At 41.4% G+C, this 16,721-nt stretch overlaps 1 protein-coding gene across 1 annotated transcript in view; it reads right to left on the bottom strand.

Moving 5' to 3' along the window:
- The window catches only part of LOC311147089 (TGF-beta receptor type-1-like), a 67,201-nt gene extending 50,857 nt beyond the window's left edge, over positions 1-16,344 (bottom strand). The window contains exon 1 of the mRNA XM_084183716.1: positions 16,231-16,344. Within this exon, the coding sequence (XP_084039842.1) occupies positions 16,231-16,300 (70 nt within the window). The 5' untranslated portion in view covers positions 16,301-16,344. The remainder of the gene's footprint in view (positions 1-16,230) is intronic.
- Positions 16,345-16,721: the final 377 nt, after the last annotated feature.

Here is a 16,721-nt window from a genome sequence, read left to right as displayed (position 1 = left end):
TTGCGGTCCTTACAAGAAACAGGAATCTAGGAAACTTCACCTGCACTGTCCAGTATCCAGGTATTTATTTCAGTCACACTGGTTGAATTTTTGGCTAAAAGGTTACTGAATCGATTTCAAGTCACTGAATCGTTTCGGATCGTATCGTTCTAAATGAACCAATATCGTCCTTGAATCGTATCGACAACCACGAATCGTGATACAAATCGAATCGTTGTTAAAACGAATCGTTACACCCCTAGTAACAATGACATGCTAGCTGTTCACAGACTTCCAGTCATTGAGCCAACGACTAGGCAGTAGAGGCTTTGAATATGTAAATGTCTAACTTGTGTACTAACTTTCCAGTTTTCTGTACTGCATGTAAGATATTGTGTGTGTATTTGTTTGTCGACGTCACAAAATTAATTTCCATTTAAATGGACAATAAAATATATTGTATCGTATTGTATCGTATCCATTTGAAAGCGCGTCTTGGCAGAAATATATATTTAAACAATTACAGCATATTTTCTTCAGCTGTGGCGACAATTTAGAGGCGATGGGCTAGGACTGGGCGATATGGCCTAAAAATCAGCTCAATATTTTTCTAACTTAAGGGCGATTCACATCTAAAAAAAAAATGTTCTCTCTAAATAAGCTGGATGGCCAGATAGCTACCAACAATGACAAGCTGCCATGTGGGGAATTGTAGGTGGTTCGTTTCAGCTAGATTTATCTTGATCTTGATTACCATGTCTTGTTTTGAGGTGTTTTGACTGACATGTCTATGCTAATAAGGCAAAAAAATGTACAAATAAAAGCTATTTAGATAACCAACAACTGTAACGATGTATTTGAGAGACAAGTGCTCATTGTGCAAATGTATTTATGTTTTCAATAAACATTGGAGACAAATGTTTACATGTTGTCAAAAATCTAAGCCAACCGTCTGTTTTGCCCCATACAGTGGGGAAAAAAGGATTTAGTCAGCCACCAATTGTGCAAGTTCTCCCACTTAAAAAGATGAGAGAGGCCTGTAATTTTCATCATAGGTACACGTCAACTATGACAGACAAAATGAGAAAAATAAATCCAGAAAATCACATTGTAGGATTTTTTATGAATTTATTTGCAAATTATGGTGGAAAATAAGTATTTGGTCACCTACAAACAAGCAAGATTTCTGGCTCTCACAGACCTATAACTTCTTCTTTAAGAGGCTCCTCTGTCCTCCACTCGTTACCTGTATTAATGGCACCTGTTTGAACTTGTTATCAGTATAAAAGACACCCTAGGACCATACGTCGGGACTACCGGCCGTGGTGACTCCTTGCTGTCCCCAGTCCGCCTGGCCTTGCTGCTATTCCAGTTTCAACTGTTCTGCCTGCGGTTATGGAACCCCTACCTGTCCCAGACCTGCTGTTTCAACTCTTAATGATCGGCTATGAAAAGCCAACTGAGATTTATTCCTGATTATTATTTGACCATGCTTGTCACTTATGAACATTTTTGAACATCTTGGCATGGTTCTGTTATAACCTCCACCCGGCACAGCCAGAAGAGGACTGGCCACCCCTCATAGCCTGGTTCCTCTCTAGGTTTCTTCCTAGGTTTTGGCCTTTCTAGGGAGTTTTTCCTAGCCACCGTGCTTCTACACCTGCATTACTAGCTGTTTGGGGTTTTAGGCTGGGTTTCTGTACAGCACTTCGAGATATTAGCTGATGTACGAAGGGCTATATAAAATAAAATTGATTGATTGATTGATTGACTGTCCACAACCTCAAACAAATAGGTAAGCAGCTTGTGGGAGCATTATTAGGAAATGGAAGACATACAAGACCACTGATAATCTCCCTCAATCTGGGGCTCCACGCAAGATCTCACCCTGTGGGGTCAAAATGATCACAAGAACGGTGAGCAAAAATCCCAGAACCACACGGGGGGACCTAGTGAATGACCTGCAGAGAGCTGGGACCAAAGTAACAAAGCCTACCATCAGTAACACACTATGCCGCCAGGGACTCAAATCCTGCAGTGCCAGACGTGTCCCCCTGCTTAAGCCAGTACATGTCCAGGCTCGTCTGAAGTTTGCTAGAGTGCATTTGGATGATCCAGAAGAGGATTGGGAGAATGTCATATGGTCAGAACTTTTTGGTAAAAACTCAACTCGTCGTGTTTGGAGGACAAAGAATGCTGAGTTGCATCCAAAGAACACCATACCTACTGTGAAGCATGGGGGTGGAAACATCATGTTTTGGGGCTGTTCTTCTGCAAAGGGACCAGGACGACTGATCCGTGTAAAGGAAAGAATGAATGGGGCCATGTATCGTGAGATTTTGAGTGAAAACCTCCTTCCATCAGCAAGGGCATTGAAGATTAAACGTGGCTGGGTCTTTCTGCATGACAATGATCCCAAACACACGGCCCGGGCAATGAAGGAGTGGCTTCGTAAGAAGCATTTCAAGGTCCTGGAGTGGCCTAGCCAGTCTCCAGATCTCAACCCCATAGAAAATCTTTGGAGGGAGTTGAAAGTCCGTGTTGCCCAGCGACAGCCCCAAAACATCACTGCTCTAGAGGAGATCTGCATGGAGGAATAGGCCAAAATACCAGCAACAGTGTGTGAAAACCTTGTGAAGACTTACAGAAAACGTTTGACCTGTGTCATTGCCAACAAAGGGTATATAACAAAGTATTGAGAAACTTTTGTTATTGACCAAATACTTATTTTCCACCATAATTTGCAAATAAATTCATAAAAAAATCCTACAATGTGATTTTCTGGAAGAAATTCTCTCATTATGTCTGTCATAGTTGACGTGTACCTATGATGAAAATTACAGGCCTCTCTCATCTTTTTAGGTGGGAGAACTTGCACAATTGGTGGCTGACTAAATACTTTTTTACCCCACTGTAGTTGCGCACACGTCGGTTTTGTTGCTAAAAAACCAACCCGTCAATTCCTCCAGTCAAGTCCTCACCTCAAACTCCATTACCTTTGATTCAGAGGTGACAATCAAGAATACCCATCCACACTAATGACTAGGGCTGGGAATTGCCAGGGACCTCACGATACGATATTATCACGATACTTAGGTGCCGATGCGATATGTATTGCGATTCGATACTGCTATTTTATTGTGATTTGATGTTCCAAACATATTGCTCACTACATATCTGCTGCAGAGAGACGAGAGAGCATGAGAAAATGAGTTTTGATCAGTCATGGAAATAAGTGTTAAAAACATGTTGACTCACTATTTAAAAAGAAGATGGAGAACAAGTTATAGGATGAAAAATACCAGAGTTTTGCTGCAGGTACAGCCGACTAGCACTACACTCTAAAAAGTAAAGGTTCCTGGAGTATCCTTTAGGGGTTCTTCAAACTGTGGGGGAACCGCTATAAGTTATTCGAAGAACCCTTGAAAAAGGTTCTTGGAATAACCTTTTTGGTTTCATTTTTTTTAAACTCCCTGTTAAAAAAATATTTTTAGAATAAATGACAATATTGATTTAAATAATTGTTTATTTAGTTGCACCACACATGTGAATTAATACTTACAAAACAATTTACCAAAGAAAACACATTACAAAATTGCAACATTTCTGCAGAGATGTCAGACCATAATAAATAATACATTTACATTGTATAGTGCTTTTCATTACAATTGTTTTTAAATAAATAAAAACAACTGATTCATTTTTAATGTATCATAGGTAAACTAACAACATTTTAGACTTGATGCTAAATACAGATTGCATTTTGTTGCCTTAGTGTGTGTGTGTGTTCAACAACAACTTGTCCAACAACCACTTACAGTGGGGGAAAAAAGTATTTAGTCAGCCACCAATTGTGCAAGTTCTCCCACTTAAAAAGATGAGAGAGGCCTGTAATTTTCATCATAAGTACACGTAAACTATGACAGACAAAATGAGAAAAAGAAATCCAGAAAATCACATTGTAGGATTTTTAATGAATTTATTTGCAAATTATGGTGGAAAATAAGTATTTGGTCAATAACAAAAGTTTCTCAATACTTTGTTATATACCCTTTGTTGGCAATGACACAGGTCAAACGTTTTCTGTAAGTCTTCACAAGGTTTTCACACACTGCTGCTGGTATATTGGCCCATTCCTCCATGCAGATCTCCTCTAGAGCAGTGATGTTTTGGGGCTGTCGCTGGGCAACACGGACTTTCAACTCCCTCCAAAGATTTTCTATGGGGTTGAGATCTGGAGACTGGCTAGGCTACTCCAGGACCTTGAAATGCTTCTTACGAATCCACTCCTTCATTGCCCGGGCGGTGTGTTTGGGATCATTGTCTTGCTGAAAGACCCAGCCATGTTTCATCTTCAATGCCCTTGCTGATGGAAGGAGGTTTTCACTCAAAATCTCACGATACATGGCCCCATTCATTCTTTCCTTTACACGGATCAGTCGTCCTGGTCCCTTTGCAGAAAAACAGCCCCAAAGCATGATGTTTCCACTCCCATGCTTCACAGTAGGTATGGTGTTCTTTGGATGCAACTCAGCATTCTTTGTCCTCCAAACACGACGAGTTGAGGTTTTACCAAAAAGTTATATTTTGGTTTCATCTGACATTCTCCCAATCCTCTTCTGGATCATCCAAATGCACTCTAGCAAACTTCAGACGGGCCTGGACATGTACTGGCTTAAGCAGGGGGACACGTCTTGCACTGCAGGATTTGAGTCCCTGGCGGCGTAGTGTGTTACTGATGGTAGGCTTTGTTACTTTGGTCCCAGCTCTCTGCAGGTCATTCACTAGGTCCCCCCGTGTGGTTCTGGGATTTTTGCTCACCGTTCTTGTGATCATTTTGACCCCACGGGGTGAGATCTTGCGTGGAGCCCCAGATCGAGGGAGATTATTAGTGGTCTTGTATGTCTTCCATTTCCTAATAATTGCTCCCACAGTTGATTTCTTCAAACCAAGCTGCTTACCTATTGCAGATTCAGTCTTCCCAGCCTGGTGCAGGTCTACAATTTTGTTTCTGGTGTCCTTTGACAGCTCTTTGGTCTTGGCCATAGTGGAGTTTGGAGTGTGACTGTTTGAGGTTGTGGACAGGTGTCTTTTATACTGATAACAAGTTCAAACAGGTGCCATTAATACAGGTAACGAGTGGAGGACAGAGGAGCCTCTTAAAGAAGAAGTTACAGGTCTGTGAGAGACAGAAATCTTGCTTGTTTGTAGGTGACCAAATACTTATTTTCCACCATAATTTGCAAATAAATTAATTAAAAATCCTACAATGTGATTTTCTGGATTTCTTTTCCTCATTTTGTCTGTCATAGTTGACGTGTACCTATGATGAAAATTACAGGCCTCTCTCATCTTTTTAAGTGGGAGAACTTGCACAATTGGTGGCTGACTAAATACTTTTTTCCCCCACTGTATATGTGCACATGGTATCAAATTAAACTTGGATGATTTGGCTCCTTCACTTGGACCGATGAGTGGGAGAGTGGAAATCTTCACTCTGTTGGTTGAGTTCACACTGCAGGACTGTGGGGAACTCAGGAAGGGTGAATATTGTGGGCCATAGTTTCGTGTTGGTTGGTGGATGGTGGTTGTTGGTTGTTGGCTGGTAGAAAATTGTGGTGGGTTGGTCTTGTTGGAGAGCTGAGACATAGAAGCATATACGTTTACATGTTTAGTCCTGTCGTTACAAATACAAAGCAGATTGTAAAATCTATACAGCAAGAAACAAGGTATGAATTCTTGTTATGGTATTACAAGTTCAATAGCTTTGTTGTACAAGGCATAATTATATTGAAAAATAGTTGATAAATACATTTACATTTTAGTCATTTAGCAGACGCTCTTTATCCAGAGCGACTTACAGTTAGTTAGTGGGTGTATACATTATTTTATTTATTTTTTCATACTGGGCCCCCGTGGGAATCGAACCCACAACCCTGGCGTTGAAAACGCCATGCTCTACCAACTGAGCTACATCCCTGCCGGCCATTCCCTCCCCTACCCTGGGCCAATTGTGCGCCGCGCCATGGGTCTCCAGGTCGGGGCCGGCTACGACAGAGCCTGGATTCGAACCAGGATCTCTAATGGCAAAGCTAGCACTGCGATGCAGTGCCTTAAACCACTGCGCCACTCGGGAGACATACCTCAGTTACATACTTCTTTAAAATGTCCAATTAATTTAGCAAATCGAACTTGAGTTTTCATGACAGGAAACAGCTGTTCGATCATCCTGTCATTCAAGCCCATGAGTGTCTCACCATCGATGAGGTGGTCTGTTGAGTAAAGTTGAGAAAGTGTTATTAGATATGAGATATTAATAGCAGTAGTTGTTTTACAGGATTATATTGCATTGGAGTCAAGACTGGAGCCAAGTCTACAGACCAAGACCCATCCTCTTAAAACCAAGAACCAGGATTTCAAAAGCTATGACGTGATCACAACCAGTTTAAATGCTGAAACAAGACGCAGGATATTTTAGACAAAATCACCTGCAAATACAATGCCGGAGAGGGATTGTGAGTCTCCCCTCGGGTCAAGGTAGCGGTCCAGACCATGGAACGCCAGTTCCTCCCCAGGCACCACGGCTGCCCACTGGAGACTGTCCTCAACCACATAGGCATGTGCATGGCTGTTGAAACTAGAGGGAGCTTTCCACACAAATACCAGCTGCCCAATATGCCATATATGTGGTTTACTTTGAAGAACACCAGAATCTCCTCAGTGTGCGCCATCCCAATCACCAGACAATCACCAATCTTGTATGACACGCTGTCTACAGTGATGCACTTTGTTTTGCTGACATGGTCTGGATTCAGATGCTCCCCAAATGATAAGTGACAGAGACCAGGAGGGCACGAATTGGGATCTCTTGTGTCTGCGCAGAGTGGTACTGCTCCCAGCATTGTCTCATCTGGTGTCTTTGCAATGTTTTTGTAGTTGCAGATGACATGTAGAATTCTCTTCAAGTACTGATGTTTGGCTTCAAAGCGCATACACGACAGATGGATAAATGGTCCATATGCCATCAGCAGTCGGGGGTAATGGATCAGAAAGTGCATCTTGGGTGTTCGCTTGTTTGGGAAGACTTCTTGAAAAAGAGCATGCAATTCCATAATTTTCTCTTCCAGGTATGGTACCCAAGACCTTCTGATGGTAGGCGTCATGATTATGTCCACAATGTCTCTCAGTAACAGGTACACTTCCCATGCATCACAGCTAACTATTTGGGACCCAATCATTTGGGGAAGCAAACTAAAGATGGTGAATTTCTTAGATGCACTCCAAGCCAGATTTCTCAGGACATGCTCAGATAGTGGTGGTGGTCAGGATGATCTGTCGTGGTGGTCTGGATGATCTGTCGTAGTTGCCATAGGGGAAGGTATCGATCTCGTAATTTAGCAACATCATGGGAAGAGAGGTTGTCGGCGGAGATTGTGGCAATGGTGGCACAAAATACCTTGCTTTCTCCGTTGCACTCCAAAGAAACACCTTGTGTCTCCAGCAGTCTGATATCATCAAGCAGAGGCTTGAAGTCTTCATCATAACTTGTTACTCCTTTCTGAATTAGCTTGTGTTGTATCAGGGTGGAGAGGTAAATGTTTTGCAGCTGAGATGTGTTTCTTGCCAAGATTGCCAATTTTGAAATACACAGCTGAAAGCTTGTGTTTCCTTTTTTTGATCCAAGTGGATTGACAACCTCAAATTAATCTATATAAAAATGAAGCCACATTGTTTGTTTTTGCGTGAGCAAGGCCTTGATCTTGAAAAAATTCCCATCTGTGAAATCACTCAAGATTTCATCGTTGGCAGGTTGTTCTTCTCTATTTAAACTTGCCCAAACATCTTCATTTTTGTGCCACCTTCTTCAAAAGGTCAGGTAGTGGGATGTACTGAAAACTGCCTCGGTCCTGTTCTTCACCACTCAGATGTATCTCTCGGTCTAACCATTCCCATTTCTTCACAGCAGTATTGCTCCAGCATCCACTCTGTGTTGATGCTTCTCATGCACTCTTCAAAAACCTGTCTGGTTTAAAAGCTCACACAAGTCATTGTCCCCATCTACATTGATGTGAATGTTTCTAAGATGGAATTTCAAGGCATCACTGTAATGGGACATAAATGAATAAAAAAATAGAATGAAGATCCTCCACTATACTGCTCTGCAGTCGCAGGAACACAATGCTTCTCTCTGATCTTCAACATAAAAAGGCAGAGGTTTCTCTTAAGGCCTCTAACCAGGTCTTCAGTTTTGAAGTCCAAGGCCTCAATAACAGTAGTTGCAGGCGCCCACGTGAGATCAGAGTCATCGTCATTCACATTTTCCTCAATGTAGTCAGGCACAGGAATTACAGAACCATTAGGCCTATCTGTCAGCAAATCTTTGTGTTTTCTGTATACAGTGAGGGAAAAAAGTAATTGATCCCCTGCTGATTTTGTACGTTTGCCCACTGACAAAGACATGATCAGTCTATAATTTTAATGGTAGGTTTGTTTGAACAGTGAGAGACAGAATAACAACAACAAAAATCCAGAAAAACACATGTCAAAAATGTTATAAATTGATTTGCATTTTAATGAGGGAAATAAGTATTTGACCCCTCTGCAAAACATGACTTAGTCCTTGGTGGCAAAACCCTTGTTGGCAATCACAGTTTCTTGTAGTTGGCCACCAGGTTTGCACACATCTCAGGAGGGATTTTGTACCACTCTTCTTTGCAGATCGTCTCCAAGTCATTAAGGCTTCGAGGCTGACGTTTGACAACTCGAACCTTCAGCTCCCTCCACAGATTTTCTATGGGATTAAGGTCTGGAGACTGGCTAGGCCACTCCAGGACCTTAATGTGCTTCTTCTTGAGCCACTTTTTTGTTGCCTTGGCCGTGTGTTTTGGGTCATTGTCATGCTGGAATACCCATCCACGATCCATTTTCAATGCCCTGGCTGAGGGAAGGAGGTTCTCACCCAAGATTTGACAGTACATGGCCCCGTCCATCGTCCCTTTGATGCGGTGAAGTTGTCCTGTCCCCTTAGCAGAAAAACACCCCCAAAGCATAATGTTTCCACCTCCATGTTTGACGGTGGGGATGGTGTTCTTGGGGTCTTAGGCAGCATTCCTCCTCCTCCAAACACAGCGAGTTGAGTTGATGCCAAAGAGCTCCATTTTGGTCTCATCTGACCACAACACTTTCACCCAGTTCTCCTCTGAATCATTCAGATGTTCATTGGCAAACTTCAGACGGGCCTGTATATGTGCATTCTTGAGCAGGGGGACCTTGCGGGCGCTGCAGGATTTCAGTCCTTCACGGCGTAGTGTGTTACCAATTGTTTTCTTGGTGACTATGGTCCCAGCTGCCTTGAGATCATTGACAAGATCCTCCCGTGTAGTTCTGGGCTGATTCCTCATGATCATTGCAACTCCACGAGGTGAGATCTTGCATGGAGCCCCAGGCTGAGGGAGATTGACAGTTCTTTTGTGTTTCTTCCATTTGCGAATAATCGCACCAACTGTTGTCACCTTCTCACCAAGCTGCTTGGCGATGGTCTTGTAGCCCATTCCAGCCTTGTGTAGGTCTACAATCTTGTCCCTGACATCCTTGGAGAGCTCTTTGGTCTTGGCCATGGTGGAGAGTTTGGAATCTGATTGATTGCTTCTGTGGACAGGTGTCTTTTATACAGGTAACAAACTGAGATTAGGAGCACTCCCTTTAAAAGTGTGCTCCTAATCTCAGCTCGTTACCTGTATAAAATACACCTGGGGGCCAGAAATCTTTCTGATTGAGAGGGGGTCAAATACTTATTTCCCTCATTAAAATGCAAATCAATTTATAACATTTTTGACATATGTTTTTCTGGATGTTTTTGTTGTTATTCTGTCTCTCACTGTTCAAATAAACCTACCATTAAAATTATAGACTGATAATTTCTTTGTCAGTGGGCAAACGTACAAAATCAGCAGGGGATCAAATACTTTTTTCCCCTCACTGTATATGTGTCCTATATGACGCAAAGCATTTACATGTTTTCATGCAACTTCCAAGTCCACATGTTAACCTTGGCTCACTCTGGTGATACAGACCAATGTGGCAAATCTGTTTTATGAGCAAAAATAAAATGCTTGTTGCATATTGGGCAGTTATACATAGCAAGCATTTTGACTGGTGTTGACTGGCAGGTAGCCTAGCAGTTTAAGCATTCCAATCGTCCAGCCGACAAGGTGAAAAAAATGTTGTTCTGTCCTTGAGCAAGGCAGTTATAAGACCTCCACAACAAGAGCTACCCGGTAGTTGGGTTAAAAGCGGAAGTCAAGTTTTGGTTGGACCTTGCAGGCAATTATGATAAAAAAATATTTACATTATAAACCTTGGAAAGGAGAGGTGTAGTCCTCCAACTGATTTTGCTGAAGCCTCTGGCAGACATCCTCCACTGACCATCCATATACTTCAGAATTTCTGAAAAGAAACAGAATCAGGTTTCATGCCAGAGTCCAGTTAGGCTATGCAAAGGCACTACATACCCTGTTCCCACCAGGAAAACCCATGAAATGATCAAAACCAACTCACCAGACACTGGTGTGCTAATAGATTTAAGTTTGTATTGACTGCTACGTAGATTAACTATGCACTTCAAATGCAGCTGTCCTACAACATATCCTTACCTTCTTCTTGATCCCAATTGCATTGTGTCCATGTTCTGTCCTATAAGAATTTCAAAGGAAGAGAAAATGTGTCAAAAAATAGTCTTGCAAGCATTAAAAAAAATATATATTAAATAAATATTGAAAGATAAATGGCATCGACATATAATTGAATGCAAAAGAGAAGAACATATTGGAGAAAGCACTAGCCAATACAGTACTGCCACACAGGCCTAATATCACATGTCAAGCTATCTTTGTACACAAATTGTTCAATATTTGATCAGGCTGACTTGAAAGATTATACGCAACATTGACAGATTCAGTCTTGTCTGGACAGGTCACCGTCCTTAGTTAGCTTGCGTCAACGAAGCTAGCCAGTTCATTCTCACAAAAGTCAGAACTGCTCTAGATTGAAAACTTACATTAATGAGTGTAAAGCCATGTTTGCTTTATGGAAACTATATACATTTTACATTTACATTTTAGTCATTTAGCAGACGCTCTTATCCAGAGCGACTTACAGGAGCAATTAGGGTTAAGTGCCTTGCTCAAGGGCACAGACAGATTTTTCACCTAGTCGGCTCTGGGATAAGAACCAGCGACCTTTCGGTTAATGGCACAACGCTCTTAACCACTATGCTACCTACAATATATGGGACAGAATATAGTTCAGGAAATAATACAAACCTAGTTCTGCCTAGTTAGGACATAATTTTAGCTAGCTAGCTACTGTAGCTAATACAACGGTCAAACCCGGCTATCTAATATTTACGTTAATTATTCTGAACTATAGCTAGCTAACCATAATTGTCTTCGTTATTCATTAGTATGTTATATTATTATATCAATTATTTCGATACATATTCAGAGCATAACATAAACCCAACTTACCTTTTTAACTGTTGTCGCATTCAAACGTGGCACGAGTGTTTTCAGTTGCAAATTTCCCCGAAGAACTCCAGCAACAATAGGGGGTTCCTCGATGAACCCCACCTCCTAAGAAGTTATTTGAAGAACCTTTTGGGGCTGTTTTTCATTGCCAAGAACCCCAAGGTTCTTCAAGGATCTTCGAAGAACTCCAGTTGAACCCCTAATTTTTAGAGTGTAGCTAACACTATAACTAACCCCCATACAGACATTTCCATAGTCAGGTCACAGCTCGGCCCTGCTGCTCTGCTCCATCACCCTGATTGCAGCTCTTTTGTCCTCAACAGATGTGTGTGTGTGTGTGAGAGAGGCGAGCCCCGACTAAAGCAGATGTCTCGGGTGACCACTCTGGTCGTGACCTGTTCTCTGCCCATTCATGACTTTAGGGACAAAGTCATTCAGTATGTGTGAGCTTATTCGGACTAGCTGCTGCTAGTACACAGATTGCCTAATTTAACACAAACCTAGATTGATTTTGGAGCTGGAACACAAAGTTTGCCTTCAGGGGTGTATTGGCACACACTCATACACCCACACCATTCATTGCAAATCATATAAATTGAAGTGCTCTGAAAAATCACAAACAGCCAGTGCTGTAGTAACTAAGTACAAATAATTTGAAGTACTACTTAAATCGTTTTTTGGGGTATCTGTACTTTACTATTTCTATTTTTGACAACTTAACTCAACTACATTCCTAAAGAAAATGTGTACTTTTTACTAGGGAGGTGACAAAAATAAATAATAATCTTAACGTTAAATCTTAACATTTAAATGGCCATTTAAATGGCCATTTATCAATTATAAAATTCCAAGTGAATTCACAATGCAGATGGTCTACATCACGCTTCCCGCGGAGAAAGAACATTTAATAATTGATGCTGCTGGTGCTCCTGCTTTTCACGAGAGTGCCGTGTGTAGCTTGTTGTTGTTTTCCAATGATAAGTCATCAAACCAGCACTAGGCTAGTCATACAGCTAGTCTCCTTGTGGCAAGTTATTAGGAGATATCTTGGCTAATCAATGGTAGATGGAATTAAAATGACAGAACTAAAAGTCAAATGAGAAGGACAGGCTACAACACCAAGAGCCAACAGGTAGGCTGCTACTTAATAATCTGAATGGAGTTGTTATTTACTGTAGGATTCGGAAGGGGAGAAAGTGCACCGTTCAAGTTATGTAGTCTCAATTAGCCTAGCTAACATTTGCTAGTTAACTAGCTTCTCTCGGTTTGATGCAGTCAAGACAGCAACTATGTAATCAGATGAGATGATCAATAACTAGCAATAAGTTAGTCTACCAGCGCCATTTCTCGCCCCCTCCCTGCTCCCCTTGTCACTCATATTTGAGCTGCTGCTCTGCTTTGAGCCTCTCGCTTTCCCTTGTGCATTACAGCTCCGGTTAATAAAGTAGATAAAATATTTGCCTTTTTCTCCTCCTACTAACGTTACAGCATTGTTGCATTAGGTATTTGTTTAATTTGTATTTCCCTTTATGATGATCGGGACCTGTTAGGTGGTAGCTTTGTGATAACTGCACTGTGATTTTAATTGTGTGAAAACCAAAAAAACACATTGTTCTTCGGTTAGGGATTTTTTCCTAAAAGTTAACGATCCCAATTTCGTTTCATCCGCTCCTTTATAAGATGACTAAAATGTAGTCTATCACTGCAAAAAATGTTGTGTGTGCCACCAAATTATGGGCTGTTGCCACCAACTGAAAAAGTTTGTGGCACCAGTGCCACCAGGGGAAAATGTTAGTCTGGAGCCCTGTCCTCGAGCCAAAGAGTTAGCCCACCCCTGCTCTGGACAGTAGTTTCTGTATAAAACAATGGCTTCATAAGTATTATTGTTTTCTTCTAGCTCAGTCATTGCATTTGAGGAAGCCAATTGTGTTGTCTGAGTCTCTAAAGAGCTCCTGTATTCATATTTTATATGAATCTATAATTCATATTAATTGCTTTGCTCAAGGGTAAAATGATATTTTATTTATGTGACTGTGGAATCCTAAAATGTCAACACCTCCTGTCCTTGTACACCATATTGTCACCATAGTCCACCAACCAACACCACCACTTTCGGAGGAAACATTATTTCCCAAGATGGTCCAAGTACAATAAATGCCTTAACCCGCTTAGCTTAATTTCATCTCTGAATCAGAGAGGTGCGGGGGGCAACCTTAAATCAACATCCACGTCATCGGCGCCCGGGGAGCAGTTGTTGTTGTTGGGGATTAGCTGCCTTGCTCAAGGGCAGAATGGCACATTTTTCCACCTTGCTGGCTCTGGGATTCAAACCAGCGACCTTTCGGTTACTGGCCCAAAGCTCTTAACCACTATATGACCTGCCGCCCCATTACTATTAGGCTACCTAATACCCTATTACTGGGCTCAAGGTAGTTCTATACACAGAGAATAAAACCTGAATATGCAATGCCCTGACAGCTTGTCTTTTTCCTCAAGAGACTAAAGCTATTGAACAGAGAGAAACTAGAGCACAGAGCCTGAAAAAGAGTATCACCAGTGTCAAACTAACCTGTCTTTCACTCTATTTGAATATTTAGAGACAGGGAAAGTAAATGTCCAAAAATCTTATTTTACCAGCTAAATTGACAGAACTATTTTCTCATTTACATCAACATTTTAGTGATCCAATTGACATTTTAGTCATTTAGCAGACGCTCTTATCCAGAGTGACTTACAATTAGTGAGTGCATACATTTTTCATACTGGCCCCCCATGGGAAACGAACCCACAACCCTTGCGTTGCAAGCGCCATGCTCTACCAACTGAGCTTCTTTTCATAACAGAAGTGCCAAGGATACGGCAGCCTATACAATTCACAAAAAAGGATGGTAAATGCTTTGTGGCTGAAATATTCAAGCTTTCTGTGTGGCTAACAAAGCCTTTGTGAGGTCAATATGTGTCCTTGAGGCTGCTGTTGCAAAAATAAGAAAAAATGAAGAAATTATATATTTATAAGTGTTAACCTGACAGTGTTTATTCTATATGTGGAGCAGAAGCATTCATTCACATAAAGCCTTTGTTGATGATAAATATTGGTTGACAAAGTATCTAAACGTTGGCTGTGTGAATTGATGTGACATTTTCAATTGGTTCACAGAATCCCATCGCTCTGAAGTGACAGTGGTGTTTGTGCACATTGTGGAATGACTGAGGAGGGTGACATTATGGAAATTACATATTGCCTGTCATTTCCTAAATGTCACTCACATACCTATTCACATCTCTGCACAGTACTCTGATATACATGGTCATGGATGAAATGAGACCTAACCATATAACATGAAATATGACATATTATAGAAAACATTTTGATAATGTTTCTGATCATATCCCTGCTTTCCTCTCCTCTAGTCATCTACACCAATAAATCCTACACACGGATGCTAGTGCTGGAGAATAGGCTGTGATCTGTACATTGAAGGTATGAGGGTGTGGATGAGCAGCTTTCAGCTCTGCCTATCAGCGTGCACTCATGGAGCGCATCACCGTTCCCCGTACAGATGGGATGCTTTGTGTCAAGAAGCGTGCTCCTTGAATGGGATTTGCCCTTTTACCTAAACTGCATCTCGAATTTGATTAAAAACGTTGTGGCTTCATTACCTATGACCTTGACTCATCTCTAGGCTACATCTATCCATCCTTTATAAACGCAAATCCGTCCCTGCACGATTTTCGAATAAGACATGGCGATAATGATATACTGTGTTACAAGGCATTTTGGCTCTCTCAGAGCTTCAACCGAGAAGCTGCTAAAACTAAAAACTATGTTGCCTCGGACAACTCGCGGGTTACAATGTTAACATAGGCTGTACGCGACTCCAGCATTCATGGATACATCAGCACGCGCGTTGAGAATGTTTAGTAGCCTAATAATTCCTTGTTTTCAATTATCAAAAACAACACATTTCTTGAATAGATAGCTAACTACGTCTCCCATTTGCTGTATCAAACGGTCCATACGATTTGTATCTGGTAAACATGTCGTTCGGTAGTCAGTAATTAACAATTTAACAGCGTATCTTCATATACCCTAAATGGGGTTAGCCATCGACACACGTGAGCCCTTATCAATGAGCTTCAATCGGCAATATAGCGACCTTTTAGATGATAATGTCGTCTTTGGACTAATGTCTTCTACTTTGTGTATTCGACAAGTGTAGTTATCGCTGTTCCATGATAATACTTATCTGGCACTTGTATCACCTTGTATCAAATATAAAACTGCCACGTTTACAGCTTTGCTTGTCCCCCGACTCAAACACAAGAAAGCCATGAAGATAAACAATTATTCTTTACAAACTGAATTCACCGCGCCACAAATGGACCAAATAGGCTACCGAGAGCAATTGTCGAGTTTCTCTCTTTTGCTCGACAACATAGGCTATGAGCCACTTCAACACAACGGGACATACATGTCTGGCCAGGCCACCACCTAGTCCTAAACTACAGGCAACTGAGGCCATTTTCGTGTAAGTGACTTTTTATTCTCGCTCCCCCTCTCGCCTGACCATACGCTTAACAATAAACATTCCTGACAGCTCGCATACCCCTGACCTGCGCCATCTTTGAAAACACTATTCCTGAAAACAAAAAACAAGTGTGAAAATGTAACTTGAGAATCACAATTCTGTCTAAAGCCATATACGGCAGTGACCGGATCACTTACCGATGGATATCTGAATTCCCGCTCCAAGAAACAGGACCCAACATATTAAATAAGAGCGCATTGTATCCATTGTCGCACGGAATTACTCTTGACTTGCTGTTGGTCAGTCGGCAATTTCTCGTACTCAACTTCTGTAGTCTTTGCTTGGAGGAAAAAAATTGTCTGATTGGCCAACAACGCGAAAATACCCCGCCCACATGGAACACCCCTAAACCCTCTCTTATTACCCACCCCCTTCTAACTTGCACTGATTTGATCCCATTTTGTAGCCACGTACAATGCATGCCTATCCATCCACTGCTATTTACATGTCAGGCACAGCTGTCCAACCTCACCATATCCATTAGTCTAAATAATTTAATAATGAGTAGCCTATTCCTATAGAAACATTATGTATAATTATCCAGTCACATTGAGGACACTAAAACCCATTGGTAGCCTATTGATCAGATCAGCTTGAAAATGTATTATATTACGCAGCAGACATATAA

Source organism: Coregonus lavaretus (assembly GCF_964263955.1).
Source record: "Coregonus lavaretus genome assembly, chromosome: 19".
NCBI classification, from domain to species: domain Eukaryota; kingdom Metazoa; phylum Chordata; class Actinopteri; order Salmoniformes; family Salmonidae; genus Coregonus; species Coregonus lavaretus.
This window is presented reverse-complemented; position numbering and strand designations above follow the sequence as displayed.